The sequence below is a fragment of the Phaethon lepturus genome, unplaced genomic scaffold, assembly GCF_000687285.1.
Source record: "Phaethon lepturus isolate BGI_N335 unplaced genomic scaffold, ASM68728v1 scaffold48669, whole genome shotgun sequence".
In the NCBI taxonomy this organism is placed as follows: domain Eukaryota; kingdom Metazoa; phylum Chordata; class Aves; order Phaethontiformes; family Phaethontidae; genus Phaethon; species Phaethon lepturus.
The window spans coordinates 36312-54623 of record NW_010565046.1 but is presented as its reverse complement, the minus strand read 5'-3'; the positions used below and the strand labels follow the sequence as shown (position 1 = coordinate 54623).

The window sequence follows — 18312 nt, the reverse complement described above, 5'->3', positions numbered from 1 at the left end:
CCTTAGTGATTCTGTGATTCTGTGAAGTGTGTGCCAGCAGAAGGCTAGGTGGTCAGAATATAGCTTTATTTCCATGGTCCTTACTGTTTTGAATAGCTTTTGAACTACCTCAGGTAACCAAAATGAGTTATGAAATTCCATTATTCAGGTTGGAGGAAAATTATGTATGAAATGAAACATACATATACAGAACGGGCACAAATAAAGTGAAAATGCAGAGATGTCCAGGGCTGCCTGAGGGTGATGTCATGTAACTTGTCATTAATATTCAATTTCCATGTTTGCTGCAGAAGATTAATATCTTTCATTTTTGATAGAAGTATAATGTAAAGAGAAGTATAACGTGATTCCTTGAGAGAGCAACATGTGACGGTATTAAGACATGGATGAAAAAGGGAAAGGTTTCACAGAGAGTTTTTCTGTAATCTCCTTTTCATATCTTAAATACAAGGACCAAAGTTCAGACCTTCAGCTGTGGCTGAAAAGTACTTCATGCAAAGTAGTCTCCAAGCCTGCAGAAATATCTGTTGTGCCCCCTGGTCCTAAGCTGATCTGGTGCCCCTCCAAGTTTGGTACTTAAATGCATATGTTGTAAGTGCTTCTAAGGAAGATCATCTGGGCTTAAAAAAAATACTTTCAGTTTCTGTTCAGCTTCTTCTATTGGCCAGTGCCATAAGCATAGGAACTGCTTTACTGGCTCTACATTGGCACTTGACATAAGTGTTTTATCCAATGTCTGGTCCCCATTATCTGTATAATGCACATTTTTTTCACTCCCAGAGTCTTTCTTGACTGCTAATATGCTGCAGTGTGTTCCAGTCTATTAGCAGATGACGTTCTTAGAAAGTGCTAGACAGTAAAAAAAATGGGACCAATCCAACCCTACTGGGTTTTACAACCTGCAACATCCCATTTGCCGCAACATTGGAACTCTAGTTTGAGCAAGTGTGTTTAGATTTAATCTTGTAGTGCTAGATAATTCATAAACCAGGGCAGCGTTTTCCTCATTGTTCTGGCTCACAAACTCCACAGAAAATGTCAACAGTGCTCAGTAGACAGGTGCTGGGACAGTGCATGTCAATTTTGCCATGAACAATCCTTGGTAGATGACACTTGGCTTTTCTGGAGCAGAAACACCATCACGTATCACATACCGAGTAACAGTTTCATGTTGCAGGTCTAGATAACAAGCCCCCTGTTCATCTCAGATTTCCTAACAGAAATGTGGACTATGCCAAGAGACTAACTTTCTGTCTCACAAACTTACCCTCATGAGTCACTGAATACATTTTACTGAACCAATAAATAGTTAAAAGATTCGTGCAGAAGAGCAGCTGAACTGAAGGAGATGCCAAAGGTTTATTTAAAGACCATCTATTTTAGCCATGTGTTTTTAAGTATCTCTACTATTTCCTCCTGAGCACCACAGAGCCAGGGAGTATTTTAGTTAGCTTAACCCAAAAGCTCTCTCTGTTATAGAAGAATTGCGTAGCAGCATGGAGCTTTTCTCACTGATACCTACACGTGTTGAAGACACCGGCAAAGACCCAGCACTGGCCATATCGCACAGGTTGCTTAGAGCTGTAGTACTCCAAGAGAATGTCCACGCTTCCTGTCCAGGCTGAAGGTGCAACACCGTAAGTGTACGTATTGTCCCAGGATCCAGCTATCACACCATTGTCATCCCTGGAGTTGATCTAAAGACAAAGGAAACGAGCATTAGGGATGTCAGAGACTGAATAATAAAGAGCTCTTTAACCCAGCAGACAAAGACTGGATGGGAGAGACTGAATATAGCCAAGTTCAGGCTAGAAGTAAGACAGAAATGTTTAATTATGAAGGTAGGAGATGAATATAACTATCTTGCTAAGGGCCATGGATTCTCCATCACTGAACAATTTTGAATGAAGGTCAGACACTTAAAAATAATGGTGAAATTAAATCACCACACTGAGTATCCGTGTTGCCAGTTTAGTAAGTTTTATTAACATTAAACATGCTTACTGGTATGTATTTTTAATAAATTTGATCAGTTATACACTGATAAGTAAGACTCAGAAATATTAAGCTAGATTCTTCCCTAACATCATCTGTTTTTCTGTCTGTATCTGCCCAGAGATTTTAATAAAATCACTCCTGGTTTACAGCGGATTGAGAGGAGAACCAGTTCACTGTTATTTTTAGAGTAGAAACTAATTTCTTTGGTCCAGCACACATGAAAACAAGAAGGAATTTGCTGTGTAAGTTTTTGCCTGATAAGATTATACAAAGCAAGGAGTTTTGCTGACTAATGGCTATACTGATAGGCATTAATGAGCAATACATCTCCTAGCTGCAATTTGAACCAAAACAGTTGAGGCTGTGCAAAAAGCTCATTCGCTCTGTACCTTTTAATTATGCTAATGTGGAACAGCTACACACCAGCCAAATAAATCACAATTCTCATTTAAAAGCTTTTAGCTGGATTAACTACTGGTTTATAATTAGAAAATCGACTTCCTGTGAACCCTAGGACCGAATAAAGATAAGTATTCAGAGTCATAACCAAAGGGTTAAGGGGTTGTGCCCATCTCACTGTAGTGGACAACATGCCAAGAAAAGAGGCACTTCAAGGACAGGGCGGCGTGTTGATCTTCAGGCTCTCCTCTGGCTGTAAAAAGAGAAAGAAAGGGGCAACTCTACCTGCTCTGCAATGTCAGGAGGCCTCAGGAGGACCTCAGCATGAGGACACCTACTCAGATGAGCTCAGCTCTATCACATTTAAACTTGAGCAAGAATGAGGGTAAGGAACACAGGTGGGACTTCAACACCTCTTGGCCTCTTCTTACTGAGGTCCAATTTTCAGACAGCCAAAGCTCCCACCCAGCTATGGCCTAATCATGCAGATTAGACTAAAGTCCATTGACTCCTGGATTTCCAATGGTGAACCTCTCCAAAATGATGGACTGGCTCAAAATCTAAATAATATCCAAGCCCTTTTTGGGTTCATAAATTTTGTGCTATTCTGCACTTAGGGCTTCCACAGTCCCTGCAAGAGGGACCCTTTGCATCTACTAGCCCAGTGATGAGGGAAACACATTCAATTTTTACTTCTCTCTGAAGGTCTGGAGCCATATTTCTAACATCTGGGGTGAAAGAACTAACCAAAATGTCAAAAGAGAAAGAGAAGTGGGAGTGTTCTCAATACTTCTTGCTGAAGGTATTCTACTTAACATGATGCTATGCAAGATTCAGCATGTGGCACTGTAGGCTGGAGATCGCATTTCAGTGTCATCTAAGACGAAGAGCTCATTCTCTTAAAGCCTGGGCAAATGCTGTAACAAGTTGGTTAAAGGATCATCCATCTCCAGCAGCCATGTTTCGTGGACAGTTTATCTTAGTAGCTGACTTGGGAGAATATCTGATGACGCTAGCTCAATGACTAGAGTATTATTCTGGGAAGCAGAAGGCATCAGTTCAGACCTCTATAAGGCAGAGGAGTGGACTCAGCCTCTGCCTTCCACATCTTGGGTGAGTCTTCCATCTTGAATATTAGGGATGGGGCTGCTCTTGCACCCACAGCATGACTCCTGGTGCCTAGCAGTTGGAAAGAATGGAGAAGTGGAAAGTCTTCTCCTCACTCTTTGCTTCTGGTTATTTTAGGTACTTCTATTCTGAGTGTGGTAAGTTTTGTGGACCCCATGTTTAAGAGGACAGCTCTCACAGTGTTTTCTTCTGGGGTTGAAGTAGTGCACATAAATGTTCTCAATCTGACTAGGCCATTTGGGGCTTAAAAATCAGACTCAGCAACACCCACTACTGCAGTGTCTTAAGACCCCATTGAAGTTAATGCTTGAGTCCACATAAATTCTCTCAGTTCCCCATCCCAAATTCCACCCATCATGCCACCGTACTGTTCATGGCAGAAATAGGTTTCTCAGTTATCTCAGCTACTGGAAAGTGAGCACAGCATCACAAGAAATGCTATCATGTCTGGAATGCTGTGGCTTTCCTACCAGTGAGGTAGCATTCTCAGGAAAAGGCAGTGAGCCAATGTAAGTTTTTCATCTTTCATGGAGCAAAATAAAATGCCAGACCCCAGAGGTCAGAATGAACAATTGACCTGGCACATGTTGAAGCGAGCACATCAGGGCATGAGGGCCAGTATCAGCCTGGCTTTGATTTATGATTCACTTCTGACACATATGAGGCATCCATTACATACCACTGCAGAGGCAACACGGCAGATTTTGATTGGGTTTCCACGCCCAGAGAGCTCCAGTTCTGCCTTGTCCATCAGGAACAGGCACGCATCCAGAACATTTTCTTCAAACTAGATGAAAGAAAATACAAAGGGAAACAGAGGGAAAACTGAATCACTTTTTATTGTGGAAAGAAAAGGCAAAATTACTTTTCATCATTGTTATAATAGATGATCAGCTTCAAATTAGCTGGTCAAGTCAAAGTTCTGTGTTTAAAAATACAAGTTTTCTTCTAGAATAATCACCTATGAATGGCAAAAAAATGTGAGAAGCTGGGAGGGAAAAGAGAGTATCATTTTCAATTCAATCTCAGTCTGGTTTCCAGAAGGTTGAAATGACAACACAGACTTTCTGACAGGACATAAAATTTTAAGTGCTAACAAGTATATAATAGGAAGGTATTATAATAATAACTACAAGAAGCTAGTCTGTTCATGAAGGACTTCATGCCCTTCACAGATTCCAGACCTGTTAATTTCAGGACTTCTCTGACACAGCCAATGGAATGCTGGGAAGTTGAACAATAAGTGGTTTGCCAAAGTTAATTTGAAAACATTGCATTGTAAAATTAATTTTAAAATCTATTTAAAATTGACAAAGATTAATCCTGGTCTATGAAACTTAGACATCAAAAATACCAAGTGACCTAAAGTAGTCTTCTTCAAAAATAGAGTGAAAAGGTACAGTTTCTTCGATCCAGCATGAACAAGCACAAGAATGAATTGAGGGCAGAGGTGCCTAAATAGACCAGAAACCATTTGTCACAGAACTTGCCCTGCAGTGTGTTTCATTTTCTTTAGGAGAAACTGCATAGCAAAGGAAAATACCTCTGTCCCCAGGTATTTTCCTGGGGTAGGAGGACAAACGGTAGGAGACAGGGCAAACGGTAGGAGACAGGGCAATGCACATTAATAAAACAAATATCTTCTAGATGCACATTCTTATATTAACATTCAAGGCTGTGACAGAAACTCCATGGAGCTCATCACCTTGCTGTGTTAGGTTTTATGTTCTACGCCTGCATCCTTAAATATATGATTCACGCTAACAGGATTTTTGTTCTCATGTTTCCACTAGAGCTGGCCTGATTTTGCAGCTGTCTCCAGCCTGGCTTGGGGCTCCTTGGCAGATAAGGGTGACCTGCGTTTTGCCTCCTGAAGAAAGTGAGCAAGAGCCCAGACCAAACTGCTGCTTTGGCAGCCCGGGGAGAGGCGGAGGAGAAAGAAGAGTGAGGCCAGAGAGCTGAGAAGGAAGCCCCAAGGGGTCAAGACTGCTGCTGATGTTGCAGGGAAGATGGGAGGAATGGGGGTGACATCCCAGGCAGCAGACGGGCTCTGGCATAAGCCAAGAAAGCGGAGGCACCAACGTGTTTCATCACCCTCAGCCATTTCCTGGCCAAGGAGAGTCCTTTTCTTTGCCTATGCCTCGGTCCTGCCTGGCTCTCATTGCTCCAGGTACCACCACTGTATGGATTGTTTTCAGCAAACGTCCTCCAAGGCAGCACACCTCTCTCATCATCACCCACATTTGCACTAAATTACTTTCTCTGGAGGAGACGTTCACTAGTGAGTAACATTTTACAGTCTGAGAAAAATTGGATTCATGGTGTCTGGACAAAGAGGGATCAGTGTTTTCCAGGGACCTACTCCTAATATTGTATCATCCCTGGGAAGCTGAATAACTGCCCGGAAGACTCTCCAGTCCACTCCACTCGTATGTGACGTAAATAATCTCGGGTGAATGATTGTGCTGTGGAGACCCTCCTTCCCAAGGAGAATCCTCACAACAGAAAATATAAACTCTGGGCCCTCATAGCCATTCTCCCTGCTTCAAGTTCACTTTTCTTCTCATCTGACCCAGTGATTTATCACTTTCACCAGGATAAAAATCTGCTTTCTGCACTTCAAGTCACCAGCAGTGCTTAGGACCTGAGTTAAATCAATAAGAAGTTTACCCTGCAAATTAAATCCTTCTCATCTACAGTTTATGAGATGCTGTCAATCTTGCCAACATATACAGAAATAATAAAGAGAAAAGAAATTGCTATCAGGGTTGTTGCCTTCCACCTTAGCATTTACAAAATGACATGAATGATTGTGAAATAACTGGATTAACAGGAGAAGAGATAAGACAAGCTGTAAAGTCTAGCTGCCTTACACTGTTGCAGTAGTGTAAGATGCAGAGTAGCCTTAACTCTAAAACCAGTTTTGCCCTTCTTCACTACCCAGGGATTTAAAAACATTACATCACACAAAGTCAGTTTCCTGCTCTCCTCTTGGCATGAAAATATTATCTAGAGGGAAGTGGAATAGCACTTGTAAAGTGCTTTTCATAGCACTTTACATAGCACTTGTAAAGCTCAACACCGCTGAAATGTCAAAGGAACCAAAGCGGCAGTAGACAGCCAGGACAGGTGAGTGAACTTGGGCCAGGCACAGACACTGCCTGCTCAATACAAGCTGAAATGAAAATAAACCAAATTCAGGACCAAGGAACTTTGGCAGAGCCACCTGAGAAAGACTGCAGATGGAAAACAAGGCACGAGAAAACACACAAAGAACAGGGTTCTCTCTGTACACAGCTGTGCGCTGTGCTACAGAGCAATGCATTTAGTCGGGTTGGCCTTCAATGGGCATCCTCTTTCATGCTAACCTATTTCTAATAGATGACCTTCCATTTAAGTCAAAACAAGAGGGCCTGTATCACCTTTCGCACTGGTTGAATTGGGGCTGTATTTCTCACAGTCAGTTGCAGGCAGATGTGATCTCACGCTGCCTGTGGTCTGATCTGACCAAATGTATGTGCCATAAAGTTACATTTGCACAGTGGGCTGCAAAGCTAATGCAGCTCAACCTGTGGACGTGAGACAACTCATGATGGCAACAAGAACTCTATGCCCACCTGTTTTATTTTATTTTATTTTTCTCACAACAAAACAACGTTAAACAATAAACATAGCATCCAACTTCTGACATTTCTCGGCTAGAGAATTCCTATGTGCCTAGATTTCTTCCAAAGCCAAATTTCCCCTAAATCCCCTGTGGGCTTTTCTGAGTGACTGGCTATTTACACCTTCTTAGAAGAAAGGAATCACTGTCATGTTGCAAGGAACACCTCCTTCCTCATTCATTACAGCCATGTTTCAACTGAGCTGTTGTTTTTTCTTCCTCGGTCCATTTTTCTTGCCTTTCCTCCTCTCATGTTGATGCTGCTCATTAACGACAGCAGCTCTGAGAATCATCTCCCACTAGTAACCCAGTTTTGAACTGTATGTTCCTTTTTAATTTACAACCTGGGCAAAGCTTCCAGCTGTCATTGTTCAAAGCAATTTTTTAGCCTAAGAATATTACCATGCACAAGTCTATCTGTATTTTTGTATATGATCATATACCATTCACCTCTATGACTGTATGTGGCCTTATGCTTTTTACTTACACTGTCATACAGGGCTATATATCATAAATACAGAATGCATACTTGTATGATATATCCATAATACAGGCCTTGCTGCTAGTACTTTTACTCTTATTCATCCAGGATTGCTGAAAATGAGGGAGATGCATGGTTTTAATGGCTGGAAATGCCAGCGTAATATCAGGAACATCACGACCTCCATCTCGCTGAAAGTGATGGAACCAGAAGAATATTTCTCTATTGCTTTGCAGTTTGAGATGTCTGTTACACCCATACAAAATGATTGATTCCATTAAAACTCTTGGCTTAGGTGATAGCAAAAGGTGCACCACAGTACAGTGTAGAAATCAGGTCCTCCAGTTTCAGACAACACAGGAATGAAAGTACATGACAAAGGGCTATAGAACAGCCCGAACTTCCCAGACAGAACTACCTCCTAGCAAAACCAAATAAATAATGTAATTTCTCAAGGCGGGGGGTGGTGTTTGTGTCAGGAAGGTACCAGATTTCTACAATATAAGCACCTCAGGCCAAGCACCATAGGCCATAAATTTAGCATCTTAGGACATAAACCCAGCAGCTGGTTTAAGAAGCACCTTCTACCTCCAGCCACTCATTCGCCTCTCTCCCTCCCCTTTACTTTTGTCACAGAGTGAATCCCAAATCTAGGAACAGAGCAAGCCCAAAAAATAACTCAGGGGAAAAAAAAAATCAAGGAGATGCTTCTTCAGCTAGTTCAGCTCTCCAGTCTGATTCACTGCACGGCTGCACAGCGCTTGCAGGGGGAAGGAAGGGCCAGGAGGGGGCATTTTTGGTCAACTTAAGTGCACACCCAGCTTTGGCCTCAGGATCTGGTTCCACCTCTCTTCTATCAGAGGCACCATCAGCTTATGGAATTGCTCCCCCACCACCTTATTTAAGGGTTATTTTTATCTCAGTCAGGATGACAGTCAGACCCTGCAAACAACGGCACTGACACAACCAGAAGAATGGTGCAGAGGCAAGGACTCCCTAAAGCAGTGCTGCCGCAGGAAAAAAGATGAAATTGTACCCTTAAATAAAGAGAGATGTGAGTTGAAAGAGCTCTCCAGGGCACATACACTGGCAATCCACCCAGCTCAAGCTTTGAGATTGTCTTTAGCTGAGGGAAAGAAAACAAAGCATGAAGGCCCCTTCTGCAAGGCTGCACTGGGGAGGTGCCACTAAAACTGAATGGATCCGCCACTATAGCATTAAGGAAACACTTCAATACTTTCTTAATTGTGCAGTTGTGAAAATCCAGGTGAGAGATGAGCAGAGTTCACCACGTCCAACAACTGTCCATTGGAGCCCCTGTGAGTGACAGCTAGGGTTAGTTTTGATCATTTTGATTCTGCTCCTTAATGCCTTTTTCCCATTCTCATGTGACAACTTAAGTCTTTCATCCCGTAGGAATTTTCAGGCTGGTTATTGCTAAAAAACAGATTGAGGTAAAACAGGCAAGCAATAAGTCTGATGTTATTGAAGGCACACCAATACCTCACGCCAGCCTGGCGGGGCTGTTTGCCCCTGGCTGCAAGAGGCCACTGGAGCCTGATATTGTCAAGTCCAGGCAGCAAAGGGAGAGGTTCCCCACTTTGTCACTGTGATGAGGAAATTTAAAATTCTGGGGTTAAATCTCAGTTTGTCATAGGAAGCCTGTGACAAGCTGACCCCCAGGAAGGTCAGAATTATTTCTACCAAGCCGCTAAAACTAAAAGGAAGAGTCAAAAAGCAATACAAGCTATTGCTGAAAAAGGAAGAAAAAAACCCCAAAATCTCTAGTCTGTCACCAAATTGGTTTGATTCTGAAGCAGCAACAACGTAGCAGCACAAATACCGCTGCACTGTGGAAACCTCAGCTAATGATTGTAACTTTCAACAGGCAGCCTCTTAGTATCTCAAATATGCCCCTAAAACAAGATCTTTAAATATTAGCTGTTATAACGTTGCTTTTCTTGGTTAGGCATATACCCACTTCATACAGTTTTAAAATTATGCCCCTTGTGTTTCTGAAGGAGAGACCAATAATGCACTCCAGAGCCCACAGTCTCAACCACAGTCTGGTGTCAATTATTAACTCATTTGCTGTCCTACTGGGAGCAGCCAGGGAAGGTCTAAATAGCTCACCTGACCATAACTCCAGCTTCTTAATTTTATGTCGTTGATGTTTCCATGGAAAATAATACCAACATCATTCAGGACGTATTCTTCCCTTTCCTTCTCATCATCCAGATACACCGCATCCTCTGCATCAGTTTACCAAAAATAAATGTTAACACAGTTGCTTAGATTTCATATAGGACAGATAAAAAAATCTTAGCATGTCATATAGTAATCTTTGATGAAAAATACCCCTCTTCCACCAAACAAAGCATTACTTGCTTCAACAGACTACAAGAATAAGGACATAGTGACCCCAGTTAGGATTATGATACACAACTTGAAAGCGTGGAAGATGCAAAAATGCTGACAACTCCTGCCTGTTTTGTCAGGATCGTACTCGTAAAGTATGATTAAAATGTCACATCTTATCAAGAATTTTATGATTACTGTGTACCACTAATTTAAAAGTTGGAGCACCATGACGCAATTCTGCATCCGTACAAACAGATCAAAGAACAATTTCAAACCTATTAATGTTAATGGAAAACAGTTCAAGTCAAGAGAGCTAAAGAAAAATCTGTAGTGCATTAAAAAAATGGAATATGGTTTTTATAGTGTATTAACAGAAGGGTTTGATTGCTTTTTCTATATGTAAGTTATTGACTAGTGTATCCCTCCTCCATGTAGCTTGACTGACCAGCTAATAAAAGGAAAAATCCAAGTGTCCAAATGAAAACTGGAAGTAATTGGAAGAGATCTTTATCAAAACATATACAAAGGGTATATCCTAGATTGGCCTTATATCAAGAGTCAAGAGCATATGCGTGGACCCTCACCTTGCAAGCACATTTCACATATGTAAATAACCCACTATTAATATTTATAAATAACCCTGAATGACATGAAACTATTCAGACGTTCACAGGTAAGTATGAAGCAGGTCATGATTCTGTGATGCTAGAATGGTTGAGGATTTCTTTCCTGTGCCAATGCTTGTATTTTGAGACTAAGAGATACAGCTTAACAATTGATAGTAGGGGAATTAATTAAGTTGAGGAAATCGGTAATGTGGTACTAGATGGAAAATTAGAGGGAAGCAATAACCTCTGATTGATATGGGCAAGTACAAAACTACCACTCACTACTGCTATAGCGGATTTCTTCAGCATCCTACTACAAATTACTAGAGGATCATTTCACTTTTAAAAGCCTACAGATTTGTTGTATTTTGTTGAAATGCAAATCAGATTTGTACTTCCTTGTAAACCTCATCCTCAAAAGCTTCATCATTTGCCCATAAAACTGCAATTTGGCTAAAAATAAGTTAAATCTGAGCCCTCCAAAAAAATAGATGGAAAAACTCACACTGGCTCCAGCTAGGTGAAGGGTTTTGCCAGTCTACACACCTGACCTCGCTGGAAGTTTTGTTTTCTCTGAAGATATATTTATATCTCTATGTCTATACATACAGAAGGGATTGTGCATAGATATGTAACATAATGACCCCCACATTGGTGTGCAAGGAACGATAGGGAAGCAGGTGTTAGATGCAAAAAGCTTTTATTGCATTTGAGGAGATCAGCGCTTGCCATTATGCTTTCGGCAGGGTTTGCTATATGGGCTCTGCAAACTATGGCCAAACGCAAGCAAACAGAGAAGCAGCAGGTTTTATCAGGTTTTCCCTAAGATGAGCAGGTCTGAGACCCGCTCTTGCAGCTGGCAAGGTGGTGGTATGCACCCAGCTTCTACGGGCTGGGCCATCAAGAAGTTTCTTTATAGGCTCCTCGCTACCCATGACCTAGCCAACCTGTGCCCAGGCACAAAGTGGAAGATCACGGGTTTATTACATTCAGAGGCTACCTGGTGAAAGAGAGCATTAAAACTTGACAGTGAATCAAAAAGCTGCAGTCATTTATGCCAGCAGGGACCCTCATACTTAGGAAACTGTATATTACATGACTTTTTTGAGGTCCAGCTCCCAGCTCTAAACAAGTTCCGCATAACACCCCACTAAAAATGTTGCAGACGTTACAGATCATCTAGGCTCTGTTTCATTAGGCTGGATCTGCCTGGTTTTCTGATTGAACAATTATATGCATTCTCTCACTGAGCTCTGGATTTTATTACAGCACATCCATACAATTGGTACAGAGAACGCATTTAAAGAACTCACACCTTCTTCTGTACAGTTACATGTTCAGTGGAGTGCGCGCATATGCCTTCTTGACAGCTGTTGTTTTCTTTCAGGGATTGAAAATATCAATATTGATCTAGTTGGTATCAACTGAGATGCCTATGTTATTTCGAGATTGCGTGATCTTTGCTAAATCAGATGAAAATTGATTAACTTCTCTGTCAATTATTTTAAAATATTTGTGTTTTTTGATAAAGTAAAAAGGGCTTCTGTGTTTCACAGAAGCCAGATGCTTTGATTTTTGACAGCTTTCACTACCTTTGGGACTGTTTAGAAGAAAATACAAGGCATTTGCGACTACTTTGATGCTAAGCGTGCTCTACATAGTACAACTCCTAATTATTTTCTGCAAGTGGAGGCTCACATCTGACAAACATAAGAATTCCACAGAAATTTGCTGGGTTTGTTTGTTCTTTTTCTCTAGCAGTTTAGGGGTTTTTTTTACTCACTTCTTTTATCCTGGGAAATTACTAAGACACTAGCAATGCTACAAAGAAGCAAATTAGCCTCTATGCTTCTCCGTTTGAAGACAGATAAGGTGAAAATACACTTCACGTGAAGACAGTACTGCAGGTGAGGAATCCCACTGAACACAGGCTCCTTGTAAAAGAGATGAGAATTTTCCCCTTTCAATTTGGGAACGTGAATGAGCATGAGAGGACCCTACCCAGCATGGGGGGACCCCCATCCCCAGCACAGCAACCGCCTGGAGTTGGAAATGCTATTTCTTCATGCAGAGAGTGACCGCTGAGCACAGCAGCACCAGCAGACGGGTGGAGGTAGCAGTCCTGTCCTGACCACCCAGCCTCTCTTCAACATGCTCCCATGGGAATCTGGGAATGCAAGGCGGGGCCTCACTGGAACCACAAAACTCCCAGGGCTCTTGCTGGGGAGAGGGCAGCGCTGTGGCCAACACAGAGCTGCAAGAGCTCAAAATACTGTTATCTACAAAACCCCCTCCAGCCAGGATCAAGATCAGTATGCTGCCTTGCAACTGCTAGTGCTTGCCTACGTTAATGTAGCTGAAGGATGAAGATCTATGAGAATTTTACCCACGTGGAATTTATGATACAAGAGATCAAATTTAATATTTAGCTATAAATGCAAGAAAATATTATTGGGCCAAATTTGGAAGACTGGTAACACGAGAGGAGTCCAAAGTCAACCACATGTTACTAATCCTCAAACTGTATTAGGACATTTAAGCAGAAGAAATGTGCAACTGACTCAGTAAAGTTGCAATATATTTAGTCGCTTAAATATAATGCACTTGGCAGGAGGCTTGGGTGAATGAAATGCACACCTCAGCCACAGAATCTGCAGCTTACTCAGATATACCATGCATCTCCACCTGTGAGAGAGCCACACAAGTCAATGCAAGGTCTTTTCCTGATGAGCACTGAATGTTCTCCAGCAGAAAGTTGCTGGGACTCAGCACCTCCTTGGAAAGAGCTCCGAGTTATCCAGATCAAAGGAGCCATTCTCTGCTTTCATGTAGTCTGATACTGCTAAGAGTTAAGTTACACTCCAAGAAGGTATCCTTAACTACTTGCCATTTGTATCTTCTGTTTCAGAACTGAAGAGGGCTCTGTGTGCCCAAAAGCACATCTGTTTTTCCCAACTATGTCAGCTGGCTGGAGAAAGGATGCTGCCTCTCCTCACAGGCTTTACCTTGCTTATTAAGTAATGCAAATTTCCCCTCAGTATCTAAAAAATGAATCCACTAGCTTGCTGAATTCCCAGATGTTTAGGGCTTGTGTATATCATTTTGCAGGATCAGGCGCTGCATCTGCATCTTTAAAGTATCTTGGTGATCAACCTTCAACGTAGCTAAGGGGATTAAACTATATAAAAGCATCTGATGATTTTGGAAGCAAAATACACTGTAGCTTGACTGGTAAAGTATTCAAACTTGTTCTGAAACAGCAGAAAAAAACCCCTTATCCTTGGCTAGGCTGATATGTCAAAACTGAATTACAGTGAGAAATGGAGTAATAAGAAAGGGCATAAATGCTACTGTCTTAAAGAAAAGCTCATACCAACACATTGATGTTTCTCCAAAATGATGAGTCGGAAAGCTGTGCTAGACACTGACAGAGTCCATTCTCTGCTCCCTGCTATAACAATCCCCATTCATTCCTGGCATCAGCCTTCTCTCGTCTTAATGAGGCCTTTTATGCAGACTTTTCTGCTTAGCTATTAACCCAGCAAACAAGTCTAGGAGATTTCAAACTATTGTTTTCTCTGCAGTTTAACTGCCTGAGTTTTTATCCCCTTTTGTCATTCCACTGAACAATCTTTTCCAGCCAGGGAATAAAGCGTGGAGAAACAGTCCCTGGTTTTCTAACACAAAGAAAGGCGGGGGGAAGGCAGACACAGCAGCCAATTAGCCCAAACTACCTAGGAGTAAAACCAAGGCAAGAAATGAGAATAAAACCAAATCCAAATCGAAATGAAACATGCAGAAAACAAAAACTACAGTAGTCAGCAAGGGACAGGTCTGAAGTCACTGAGACACACCTGAACACGTAAGCTGGAGATGAAAATGTGGTCCTACAGGAGTGACCCTGAGTTGCTTCCCCTGGGCCTGGGGGCACACAGCACATCCTCGCTGCCCCGAGACTCTCTTTTACTTTTCTGAAGCAGAGCTTTTCACTTAGCCTTGCTGATGGCTGGTGCTGGAGGCAACTGTTGCATGTCTTGCTCCCTGCAGGTTTGCTCCCATGCTGTGGTTTTAATTTTGCAGTTTTTGGCCCCATTCAGCTCAGGTGTGAGGGAGGGAGGGTGGGCACAGGAGAGCAAAGCGCCTGTGATCAGTCAGCACACAGGACCGGTGGGGAAGGAGGTGTGAAGAAAGGATTGATTTTCCCCTTCCCACCTCCTGACTAGCACCTCGAATCAGCCTGTGTGGTCCCAGTCACACCACAGTGGGGTAGCCAAGCCCCCCACATCACATTTTTTCTCCACATCAGGGCTGCACGCAGCCCTAGCTGGTTGTATGCTAGTCATGAGGCAACCTGCGGCAATTTAAGAAGCTTTTTCTTTGGGGTTTTATCCCTTTCCAAAGAAGTGCTCAGCCACTGCGGAGTTACCATGCTGGCTAACAAACTGGCTGTTATGATACCCAGGACTAAAGCCAAGGGATGCTGTACCTTGAGGTGGAGAATCGCACCTCCCTAGCTGGAGCTGTGACAGCCTGATGATGCCTTCACCAACCTTGAGCAGTTTTGTCTGCTCACCAGTGGGTCATATCTTTGGCAATGATTCCTCTCTTTCTGTTACACACTCTCCCAGACTAAACCCTTAGCATGCTGCTCTAAGGTTCCTACCTCCCTGCTGCCTTCAGAAGTACCTCACGGTGTTGCGGAGCCTTGGGCCCTGCCCTTCCCTCCTGTTCCCGCTTAAGCAACTCCGCTTTACTCAGCATTAATGTATATCTTCCTAAATAATGCATAAGCTAATCATTGCTTATATTCCCTTGGACCAGGGGCAAGTAATGAATTCAGCACAAATCATTTGACGTACTGACAGTAGGTGCAGCTGAATAATGGACTCTATTAATAACACTAAACTTACTCGTCACTCAGCAGGATGACCCTTGTTTTGTACGAGATTATTTGATGCAAATACTCTGGTAAAAAATTGAAAGATGAAGGAAAGGTGGTGGGACAATATTAAAGTTAGTTGGTGACCTAAATACATAGCAATATGTATGACTTGGAGCCTTGCAAGAGTCAGAAGCTGAGACAGAGTGCTATAGCCTGTCAGAAGGCTGAGCCAAACCTCTCTGGTCCTCCTTGCCTCATTAAAGCCACACATGGAGTTCATTGGGTAAAATAAAATTGTGTCAGCATAAGGGCCGATTTTAGCTGGATCCAGGGAGATTTAATAAAAAATAAATTGTTCTTCAACCCACTGGATTATAAAAAAAGGCTCATTTGTGAAATATTCTGTTCCTCACAGAGGACATGGTTGCTGGTAATAAGTCGCCACTAAAGGGGAAGTTACAAGGGCAAATGTTGTGTAGCGGTGGGAAGGCACCACCCATGACACCACAGCAGGCTGATTCCATCCAGCCTGCGCAGGAGCAGCAGCTCCCATTGAATTCCTACAGGCTTTCGGCTACAGATCACAGAATCACAGAATCACTAGGTTGGAAAGGACCTTCAAGATCATCAAGTCCAACCATTGAACCCTAAACATGGCAATCAGCAACGTAACTCAAGCGAGTACGGGACGCTGCCACATCCTGCCTCACACCCCATCCTGGAAGAAAACATGCCCGTATTGACTTGTCAGTTTAAGGCACATACAGGCAGGCAGGAGGCTCACGCTGGTGCCTATTAAAGTCAGAGTAAAGCCTTGGGGTCTATTTACTATGAGAAATGGAGCATTGTCGCACTGCCCAAGCTGGCAAACACAGGCTCGGGCTCATAAAACCGCAGAGGGCAGCTACAGCACAGGCACAGGTCTGCAGCATGGAGCCCCGCTCAGACAGGGCTGTTCCCAGCCTGAAAGACTTGCCTCTTGGCAGAGATTCTGTATGATTTCCAGACCCAAACTGGCATGTCTGCCACATCCTTTGTATCCAGCTCCCCTTCCTGGACCACGCCCTCCCAAAACCTGATGAGCCCAGCAGCAGAAAGCATGAACCTTTGACAAAGTACTTACGATGGCACCAAGGATTGAACAGGATGTAAGTGTCAGTTGCTGAGTTTCTCTGTGTCCGGAGGATGCCAAAGGGAGTCCAGACAGCAACGTACAGGCGAAACTTCCCAATGATGCAGGTGGCAGAGGACATGATGGACAGGCGAATGGAGTTGTTCTCCTTGTGAGTAATCTTGGCTCCCCACTCGCCGGGTTTCAGCACACCACCTACTAGGATTGGGATGTAGGTGCCTTTGTTTTGCTGTGGGTAGCGACCTGGAGAGAGAGGTGAAGAGGTTCACCTTGTTTTTGACAGTTTCTTAATTTCCTGGCAGTCCTCTGTCCCTTTGTCTTATTTTCAAGTGGCAAGTTTTAGTGGGCAGGTGCCACCTCCCTCCCTCAGAGCTTCACACAGTGCCCGGTCACTTGGCAGTACAGCCACATGAATACATGCAACACCTTCCAGCAAGCAGCCTGTGTAGACACCCCCACCCATCTCACTCCAGCAAGCTTCAGTCTTGCTGGCTCGGGCACTGCCAGGAGCGTAGCCCTGGCAGCATAAACAGGGGCTGTGCCAGGACTTCCTTGCACTGTTTACCCTAGTGCAGCAAGCCGCACTCCAGCTTGCTCCTTGCCCTGGTGTCAGCTACACTGTTGGTAAGCATGGGTAAAAGACCCTTCCTCAGCTCAGATGCACCCACCACCCTTGCCACGAGCATGCAAGTGCCCACTGGGGCCCCAACATTGGCTTTGGGGCTCTTTAGAAGAGCAGAACCTTGTTCTTCTCACTGCACTACTATGCTGACAAGCAGAAACCAAGAGCTCTTTCACACAAGTCCTCAGAGATGGAGGAAATACAAGTCAGTCCACCAGCAGATACCCAGCGCTTGGTTCCTCCTGAGCATCTGCTCCTCACAGGTGGAGTGGGAACCACCTCTGGACACCCAGAGTATAGATGAGCACATTTGGGCTGGATAGCCGAACTTCCTCTGCAAGCAATTGGTCCCAAAGCATGACACACCTCCAAAGTACGGCACATGATAGTCTACTTCACAGTAAGACAAATCACATCCCAGAGAAGCTTATTTTCCTCTGACAACTATAAAAAGCATCTAGATAGATAGGCTGCATGTAAACATGGACACAGCCAGGATTCAAAGTTGTGTGAGCCTGAGGTAGAGCCAAACTATATCTGGAAGTCAACCAGCAGCGCAGACAGAAAAGACATTTGTGAGAAGGCTGAGTTCCATATCTCATGCTCAAATCTATTCTTCGTTTCATATTTTAGACTGAAAGTCAGATTTTCTCATTCAAAAATAGGGTAATGAAAAGCAACAATGGCAGACAGAGAGACGGACTTCCATATTTTTCATTCCTACTATTTAAGAACTTCAAAATTAAACTCACAAGGGCATTGGTTTTCATGCCTGTTTATTTTTGTACAGCTGATGTAGACATAATCCCAGATCTGAATACTGCTACATTCTGGGAAAGGACAACTCCAGCTTTGAATATGAAGCTTGCGAGCTGCCATAACATCCATGTTTCTAAGAAATCTGGGGCTACTGTGCCTCATCCAAGAGATTATTTGGTGCACATGAATTTCCATTTTGCAGATGTTCAGTGCACATAAATAGTCCACTTTGCCCTGACGGCCAGGGATGCTGTAACCCGTGAAACCCTTTCAGATCA

General features: G+C 43.2%; 1 protein-coding gene across 1 annotated transcript in view; it reads right to left on the bottom strand.

Moving 5' to 3' along the window:
- Positions 1-1522: 1522 nt before the first annotated feature.
- LOC104626985 (coagulation factor XIII A chain-like) overlaps positions 1523-18312 on the bottom strand; it is a gene marked incomplete at its 3' end in the record, with an annotated part of 32806 nt that continues 16016 nt past the window's right edge. Inside the window, exons 3-6 of the mRNA XM_010295045.1 lie at positions 16645-16896; positions 9804-9922; positions 4205-4312; positions 1523-1697 (exon numbers count right to left, since the gene is read on the bottom strand). Of these exons, the coding sequence (XP_010293347.1) occupies positions 1523-1697; positions 4205-4312; positions 9804-9922; positions 16645-16896 (654 nt within the window). The remainder of the gene's footprint in view (positions 1698-4204; positions 4313-9803; positions 9923-16644; positions 16897-18312) is intronic.